We start from the raw sequence: 9,268 nt of genomic DNA, 5'->3' as shown, positions 1-9,268 counted from the left end.
GAAAAGCATGAAAAAATGAAGCAAAAATGAAGCCAAAAGGACTCTGTTCTCTTACTGCCAATTTGTGGTAAACTTGTCTTTGTGCATTAGTAGTCCTTTATGTTAGCTGCACCACTGCAAACACGAGTACGTAAATATGCATCAAGATACCGTGCCAGATTCTGTCCTTGAGTTTGTGATGTTGTTCGTGTTGGCAATTAACAGAACGTGTTGGTTTTGTGTGTGTGTTGCTTTTGTTTATTTCCATAAATTGTCTCTTGGATTTTACATCAAAAGCTTTTCAAGTTCTTCCTCAAATTTGCTTCTCCTTACTGTCCCTTAAGAAGCATTCCAATTGCATGTTATCCAGAGGTACAGTTACTAGTGACTTAGCAGACAAATTACTGCTCAGTGTAGTATCTAAAATGTCACTCTCTTTGTAATAACCCTAGAATAAAAACGTTTTCATGATGATAAGTAAACTACCAAAACCTGTTATGAAATCTGTATTTGCCAGATTAATCTAGACCTAACTGTTATTGTTCAGCTCTGAGCAGAAGCTGGCAAAAGGAACATAATGTTCAGAGCATAACAGGGCTCCCTTTAGAGCCCTAGGGAGAACTCCTTTCTCTCAGAACAAACTGGGAAAATGGGTGTCTATTACTGTGGTATGCAGGGGGCAAAAATTGAAGGCATCTCAAGGCCAGGATGCTTTTCTTGGAGAGTCCTGATGCACTGTGAACAGCAGGCTCTTAAAGGTACACGAGGACAGAGGAAAGAAACGCACTTCGGCCAACGTAGCTTACTGGAAGAGCCATGTGAAGGTGTTAGATACACAAGGGAAACCCTTTTATTGCCTGAAAAAGAAATTTAGCTTTTCTATGAGCACGCAGCATGGTGTGGAAAATCTGAGTAAGTGAAGATAGACAAAATGCAGTTAAATACAGTTTATTTTGCCTGCCACCATACACAAATCATCAAGTTACAAAAGCTGATTTGTCAGAGCACTTGACTATCTTGTGACCAGTCACTTAATGCTAAAATAAATTAAACTTCTTCAAATAGGAAACAGTAGTCAAATGATCTATCAGTAAGAATCAGTTTTAGATGTGGTAAGAAAGGTTAACCTCACTTAATGGCCAAGACAAAGCTTGGACAGCATGTCATTCTACAGAGGATTTTAGGTTGTGTTGGTAGCTCTATAGGTAACACCTCAGAAACAATAAAGTTCCTAGTCTATTCATGTATAATCCAATCCAGAAGCAAATGCAAACCTAGTCTGTATGACAGTTTTAACAAGATGTGGGCCGAGAGCATTTGGATAATTCAAGAGCAAAACTACTTTGTTGTTGTTGTCGTTGCAGTGGATAAAAAACAAAATGGAACGTTATTAGGCTTGCTTTCAACATCCAGTTGCAAGCACCTTGAAGCACTGTTGTTATGCAGGACTTAGTCGTCAGAATTCTCACTAGCTGGTTGGTATGTTGGCCTCTTACCTCCCTAATGATGGCCGGCATAAAGTAACGTAATATGCAGCAAGCCTTTTAGGACATTAGGATCCCAAGAGTCTCCTGCTACTTTTCCAGTCTCGTGGCATGGTTCTAGTTCTGGATGGAGTCAGAAGCCAGCAGATAGTCAGTTTGAACTGAAACATCATTAATGTCTAAGCCAGCTGCTTGTTTGTGGACAGTCTGTTATTTCCTAGCTTTAACTTGCATCCTTTCTGCTAAAGGACACCAAGCACCGTCTAAGATAGGGGACAAATAAATGTAACTGGGCAGAAATCGGAAGCTCCTGCAGAAAATACTTCACCCTATTGGAAAAATTCTGCTCACAGAGGTGTTTTGCTGCAGAGCTGATCCCATTTTTCCTAGGTAGAGGAATACGTGGCTGGTTCTGTAAAGGTTTCCTTTGAGAGCTTTCGAGCCATTTAAGTGAGCTTAATCCTGGTGTAGAATAACAATTTTTTCTGTTTGTTTTGGAAAGGGCCCAAGTGCAATTCTCCCCAGTTAATAGACACAGCTTTAACATAAAACCAAATGCAATTTAGGCTGCGTTTCCTTGAAGAGGCCTGTGTATGTAGTCATCTGAGGTGCAGCACAGAAACGAATTAGATGTGAAACAATTTTCCTCTATTAGCTGAGGTGAAAGCCAAATTCTGTGCTTTGTGTAATACTTGTTTGCAGTAGGCAACTTTAGTGGTGGGTGCTGAACAGTCTGTTCTTAGTCTTTTGAAGAGAGATTAAAGGAATAAACCTACAACTCAACCCTATGTAAGTACTTATTCTCTCTTCTATACTGAACTCTCACACTTTGAAGGGCACAGATGAGTGGTTAATCCCTGAGGTAGCACTGATTCTCTGACAAAGTAATCTTCTAAGATTACTTTGAAGATAGAAGTAAGATGCCATTGAACTATATATTCCCAGCTACAGTAAAAGCTGCAATTTATCTACAACTTGATTTCACTGTAGCAGATAAAACATTCACAAAAAAATTTTAGAGGGCTTCATTCAGTGATCTAGCCAGCTCTTATTGTCAAATAGGCCAGAATACTTCAATGGGTCATCTCTGTTGGGCAAAGCTTTTTCTCTTAAGTGATTTTCACTTCCTTCCCTGTTGTTTAGGTGATCAAACCTCTTGTTAGTGGTGTGCAAACAAAATAAGTGAAGTGAATGAGCAGTGTGATTTGGCACTTCATTAGCTAAGTACTGGCAGTTACTATCTTGCTTTCCAGCGATTTCTGTGCTAGAAAGAAAAGCATTTGCTGGAAGAGTATTTAAAATGCACTATTAAGTGTTGGCAGTTTAAAATAGTATCATCATATTAGAAAAGTTACTTAAGAAAGCCACCCTAATGTTTCTATAGCAAAATCCTTGCTGAATTGGCTACTGTGATTTTGTTTTAATTAAAATTTAACATGTCACATTTTCAAGTGTAAATACTGAAAAATAGACTATGGCAAAATGAACAGGTTTGGGACTAGGAACTACTTAATTGTTTCCATTCAATTATTTGCCCAAAATAGTTTTATACACTTCTACAAGAATAAGCATCTTTTAAAATATATCTTTGAAGGAAGAGACCCTGTAGTTTTATCCATAACAATAGAATTTTGACTCCTAAAAGTTGATCTTTCTATCTAGTAATACCTCACTTTAAGGTCATGATACAGTTGCTCTTTGGAGCAGAAGAACTCAAATAGGAGAGTGCAGTTCTGCATTAAGTCAGCAGCTGACAGGCGTTTTAACATACAGCTCATTTTGTAACATATCAAGACAAATAGCAATCTCTTACATCAAAGCAGTAATCAAAGTGCAAGTAGACAGATAACATGAGAATTTCAACTAGCTCTAACCTGAACTTGAGAAGAATGCACCAGAAACTGAATTGGAATACTAGAAAACAGTTCAGTGAAACACCTCAAACGGGTTTGCTGAATCTCAGAAGGCGCAGTTGTAGGACATATTAAAAGTATTGTTCCTTTCTGAAAAATAGATCTGTAGTTGCTTGTTGGTTTGTCTTTTATTTTTAAGAATTAGTCTTTGTAACCCTGATGTGGTATCTTAGTAACAGTCAGGATGTCATTTCAAACAGTCATGGCTGTTCTGGAGCATACTGTGGCTTTCAGCACAGCCCCTCAGTCACTGAGATTCTTGCACACTTCCCAGTGGAACCGTGAGAGCTTGAGTGCTGTAGTTTCCTTGATTCAAACTACAGTAGCTGCACCATTGGCCTTGGCTGTGACTGAACAGGAAAACATCAGGCACGTCATTGGCAAAAACTGTTCACTGTGTCACCAGAGTATCTGTCATTCTTGCCAGTATTCCTTTGGTTACCAAACTCTGCATTTCTCTGCAGGATGCATGGATGTGCCTTTTTTACAGTGGAACACCTCTGAGAAGGCTTCAAAGTTCTGCAGAGATCCCATCACCCTGAACAAAGAGAAGGAACTTATTTACACAGATGCAGTGCACGGAGCCCATTGCTCTGGAAAACAGAAAGCTATGTCCATGATGTGATTTACAGTCAGATAACCCAGTTACAGTCTCAGAGCATGAGGCACCAGCTCTGCAAGAACAACACAGCTCATGCAGCTAATTAAGTGCTACAACAAGTATTTTGTATAAGTAGGCAAACTCACCAGGCTAAGTAAAGGAATGTACTCTTCAGTAGTGTCCTACTATGGCAGGATTTCTGAAAGTTAGCCTACATTTATCTTGTCTGTCAGCAGCCAGCTACTAGCAATGAGCCACTCTCTCCTTTTGTGCTGTATTGGTGCAAGGCGTTGAACCAAGCGATGCTATCAGTAAATAAACCCACCTGTATTTCAGAGGGCTGTGAACATCTGTCTTTATTGACTGGCTGGCATATTCTGGTCTGTAGGAACCACACCAAACCTAGACAAGGAAAATTGATAATTAGCGGGTCGCTATTAAAAGGGAATTCAGTTCTGATACCTTCTCCCTGTTTTTCAAAGTTTTTTCCTAAGAGCCATCCCATTTATGACAATATAGTTGGGAGTATGTTTTATAGAGGAAGAAGAATAGCTACAACAGCTTTCAAAGCAGAACTCAAGACTGATTTTCTCTCTAAACTCTAGACTAACACAATTTATACTTTCACATAGCATGTAGTGGGTATCCAAGGGTTATTACCTGGGCAAAGTTGAGGAAGAAAAGCTGTTTGTGGGACAGATTCAGTCCAGGCAATTTCGGTTCCTTCCCTTCCCGTTCCAGCCATTTTAAATAAGCCTACAAATTATCACAGATTCAGTTCAGAGAAGGGCCTATTCAAACATGACGAGTATTTTGAACGTTACTTTAGGGCTAGAGATTTCAGTCACAATGTATGTGAACCCAGCATGTCTTCCGTTCTGTATTTTCCTAGTTTTCATCTTTCTGATACAAAGAGAATGATTAATTTTATGGGGGGGAAAAAAAAGTCGTAAGTATTCTGTTGACTTCTCTATACAAACAAATACACCAAGATAATTTGCACTCAGCTTCTGAAGCAACCTTTGAACTGAAAGCTGTTCATGAAAAAGGGAAAAATATCATACTCTCACATGGAAATAAGAGTTTCAAATTAGTAGTTGTTACTGGCCAGAAGCTCTGTGCATTCTTTAGGGAGATGCCTGGAGCTGTCTTCTGAGTTTCTTCAGCAAGGTGGTGTACACCATTTTACTGCTCTGAGGGACTATTGGTTTGCTGCTGTGTCTCAGAAAGCAAGCCTGACAACGTGTGACAGCTACCGTGCTGAAGTGTAGCTGGTGACAGATATTAGATCAATAAAGCAACTCAGACCGAATGCCTGTGACTGTAGTTTGAAGTAAAATCACCAGGTTTCGTCTGACTTTTTCTGTTGGAATTTTTGTATCTGGAAATAAAGCGTTAAGGCTTCTCCACACTTCTTTGCCGATGATTTCTATGTCTTCAGGTAACTGCTTATAAAATATCAGGTAATAATCTTGCTCAATGTTAAATCCATTACCTCTTATTGTTACACATTAATTGGCCAATTTTCTTTTTTTAACTATATTGACATAATGGAGACAAGTTAATGTGTCCTCATGCTGGTTAATTTCAAAGGCTCTATTACCTTATCCCCGTAGATGCTGAGGTAGTTCCAAAGCACACAAAATATAAAAGGTAGAGCTGGGGGTAAAAATACATCCAGCTCCACAAAGCCTCTGAAGATCTGTATGCAGGACATTATGTCACACCACACCACTCTTCCACGTTTGTAATACCTTTCAGAACCAAGTAAATATTCGCTTTAACGAAGTAGTTAATTCTAATGGTATTCCTCAAGAGTCAGAATTGTCAGTTTAGATTTCTAAAACTCAGAATATTCTTCCATAAACACCGTTAACTATTACCATATTCAAAACACTGGAGAGGAAAAGTTTTCCCATGACATCTGTTAGGATCAGTCTTAGAAAAGAACATTCCATGCTCACACCTGAGCTCCACATGGAAAGAGCCTTTGTGCCGATAAATACCGTGTTCCTATTCGTGACAATGGTTTGTGAACCTGGAAGATGGTTCATCAGCATTACCTGATGCTAGACACTGTCTTCCTCTCATGTAGTGGGACAAATAGGGTGATTATGCAGTGGTGTTTTTAACAGATAATACCATGCTGAACAACATTGGTTTTCAGCCACAGCATGGAAGTCGTGCCCTGCAATACCAGCTGCATTCCTCTTATTTTCAAAATAACTGACTGACTGAAACAACATTTTTACCTTGGAAATAGGCAGGCAGTTCTGAGACTAAATATTCTTGCATTTTTATTCTACTGACTAGCAGAATAAATAGCAGCAAGGTAGAAGAAACTTCTGTGCGTTATCTTCCTAAAGCTTGTAAAACAAAGAAAGCAACAAAAGGAGCTAGAATTTGAGACACATACTTTGGTAGATATGCTCTGTATCCCTCTCAGGAAGGAGATGGTACATCTAAGTATTCTTTTCACATCCTACCTGACGTGTCGCTTTTGAGATCAAAGATGAAAAGTGTGAGAGAGAAACCTGGAAAAAAAACAGTTGCTCTGCTTCATAATATCACAAAACGGTACTGCCACGAAATTAGTGCTCTGTTGCTGTGTGACAAGCTGTTTGAAGTTGTAGCTGCCATTTTCAGATTAGAGGCTTTAGAAAATGGAGGGAGCTTTACCTTTTTCCTGCCTAACACTGTGCCTGTTTATGAACATGGCCCTTGTTTACCTGAGACCAAAGTATGCAGCATCAAGCATTGTGGTACATCAAATAGTGGCTGGGATAATTAGGTGTTCTTCTCCTGGGTGAAAGAATGCCATCAGTCCTACACTGGGTTTGGATCTATTGGGACATAAGCTTCCAGATATGTAACTGAGGCTTTAAGTTTTAGAATAGGGCAGTAACATGTCAGTTATCAAATTGTCTACGCTATAAAAAGCGACCCCATTGCTGGATCTCAGGGGTAAAATTAACTCACAGTATATTTGGGAGTTACCTTATAAGCCTGTCGGACTCCTCCATTATCTGCAATGTTTTCTCCTAACGTGCTTATTCCACTGACCTGTAAAAGAACAATCATTTGTTTCCTCTACAGTCAGTGACATCAGTAACCCTAAGAACCACAAGCTGAAGCACAGTCATAAAGCACAGATAGAAAGTCATGTCTGGAACAGAAGGTAGCAGTGAGTTTGTGCTAGGACAAAGAAATTAAAATTAAAAAATTAATAGGGTAAAAGTCATAGATTAGAAGAATTTGAACCAAGTCCTTGAGCTTGCTGTTTCAATATCCATTTCCTCCAAAGAATCAAAAGATCCCAAATATGCCTGTTCCTGGGAACCATACTTACATTTTGTCCTCCAGCCAGCTCCCACGTGTAGTTCCCATACTGATAAACCATACAGCGAGACTGCTCCTTGAAATGCATGGCTGAGAAATTGCTCCACCAGTCAAACATATTTCCATCTTTATCAAAATTCCTACCTATGTGAAAAATCCAAGGAAAAAAGGATAGCTTTGAGCCAGAGTTTGTTAATTAGAGCAACTGCTCTTCCAGTGCAGCACCTGTTTCTTCTTAATTCTTGAGTAACGCCACCTCCCCTTCTTTCCTCCTTTGATTTAGGACTGTGCTCTAGAGATTTATCAGAAATGTTGATTCTCCTCTGGCACAAGAGTACAGATAAAACTTATCGTGTTCCTTTCTTCTATTCTCTATTATTCTACGATACGTTGTTCAGCCAGCAGCCCTGACTTCAGTTATGACACTAAGGTCCAGTTTTATTTCAAACTGGATTACCCAGACATCATAGAACAAAACAAAACTTACTGCCTTCTTTTGAGGTGTCTAAGGTGTTTATTCTGTGTGTCCATGTGATTATACGAACTAAGGTTCATAAAGAATTAATCACTTTACCACAACAGAAGAAAGATGGAATTACAGTTCTGGAGTTGGTGTTCTCAGCTCTCTTGCTAAAGCATTCTTTTTATTTGCTAGATTACTGAGGCTATATTGTATGCTTATGTGCACAAGCTTAATTAACATCAAAAACAAATTGAAGAAAATCCTTGTATAAGAACTTACTGGCTTATGGTATCACAAGTTTTTGCTCAAAACTATTTTATATAGCATTAAAGAAAGGTAATAAGGTAAATTTATTTCAAAAGTTATGTTGGAAAAAAAGTCTCCTGTTTTCAAGACACTACCAGCAGCTCTTTCATCAGAATGAATGAATGAGGAATGTAGTTCTCAGATTTCATTTTCATTTAGAAGCCAGAATATCTGCTTGTTCTGACAGTATTTCTAATCTGATGATGCTGTAAAAGGTTTTCCTGAGAATTGTTATTGACTCAATTCATTTTTAAAATCTTCTTACACCCTGAATGACCCGCTAAGTTCATGAAACATTCACTGCAAAATGTTCAACAGAACGCTTATAGCATGCCTGCGTGGGTCCCAGATAGTTACTGAGCAGGTACGTATACAGATACGCATGGATCCTTCAGTCACAGCAGTGTGTAACTTTAATTTTTTATAATGTAATGAGTGCAACTGAAAGAATGCTTTCTGAGTTATCTTCTCACCATTGTCATCAAAGCCATGAGTAATCTCATGCCCAATAACCATCCCGATTCCTCCGAAGTTCAGGGCTTGTGGTTGGTGTTTGCTGAAGAATGGAGGCTGTAGAATCCCAGCAGGAAAAACTGCAAGGAGGGGAAGAGAGAAAGAGATGCTATAAAGTAGCTTTTATTTTTGCATATTTCACAAACTGAATGGTTATTTGGTTTAAGGGTCAGGAAAGAACCTAAAATATAAAATTATTAGAAACACCATCTTGCCTCCCCATGTGAATTTACTTCTCTCTAGATAGATGGAAAACGACAAGTTAATAAAGGTTTAATTTAGCACATCTGAAATGACAGTATCTCCTTGTTTGAGAACCAACCATCATTTACATTTCAACGTTAGCCTAATTTGGTCTATAATGTATGCTCCCGCGAGTCAAGAACAAAATGTTTAGCAACTGAAGTTTGGAGATAGGTACAGTTTGTGCTTTAGAGGCATTTTATAGGGGAACTAATGGTTATTTCATTGCTTTATTTTTGTTGAAGAAAGGTTAGCAATCGTACGCTGATTACTGACAACACACAGTGTGTAAAACATGCACAGCAGTAAACTACAAACCTCTGAGTGTGCTTAGATCTGGGGGGGAGGAGGAGGGCAGCTGGAGGTATATCTTCAGTCTACTGAAGCCTTATATAGAATCAGTAGATTTAGTCTTTTTCCCATGTAT

The 9,268-nt window shown here is 38.8% G+C and overlaps 1 protein-coding gene across 2 annotated transcripts in view; it reads right to left on the bottom strand.

Annotated features, from left to right (window-relative positions):
* Window positions 1-1,949: 1,949 nt before the first annotated feature.
* MMEL1 (membrane metalloendopeptidase like 1) overlaps window positions 1,950-9,268 on the bottom strand; it is a 28,535-nt gene continuing 21,216 nt past the window's right edge. For both annotated transcript variants that reach the window (XM_040534014.1, XM_040534013.1), the window contains exons 18-23: window positions 8,559-8,678; window positions 7,327-7,460; window positions 6,975-7,040; window positions 4,638-4,733; window positions 4,303-4,379; window positions 1,950-3,914 (exon numbers count right to left, since the gene is read on the bottom strand). In XM_040534014.1, the coding sequence (XP_040389948.1) occupies window positions 3,815-3,914; window positions 4,303-4,379; window positions 4,638-4,733; window positions 6,975-7,040; window positions 7,327-7,460; window positions 8,559-8,678 (593 nt within the window). In that variant the 3' untranslated portion in view covers window positions 1,950-3,814. The remainder of the gene's footprint in view (window positions 3,915-4,302; window positions 4,380-4,637; window positions 4,734-6,974; window positions 7,041-7,326; window positions 7,461-8,558; window positions 8,679-9,268) is intronic.

This window comes from Cygnus olor, chromosome 21 (assembly GCF_009769625.2).
Source record: "Cygnus olor isolate bCygOlo1 chromosome 21, bCygOlo1.pri.v2, whole genome shotgun sequence".
Classification (NCBI taxonomy): domain Eukaryota; kingdom Metazoa; phylum Chordata; class Aves; order Anseriformes; family Anatidae; genus Cygnus; species Cygnus olor.
The sequence above is the reverse complement of the archived record's forward strand: the minus strand, read 5'-3'. Positions and strand labels throughout refer to the sequence as shown.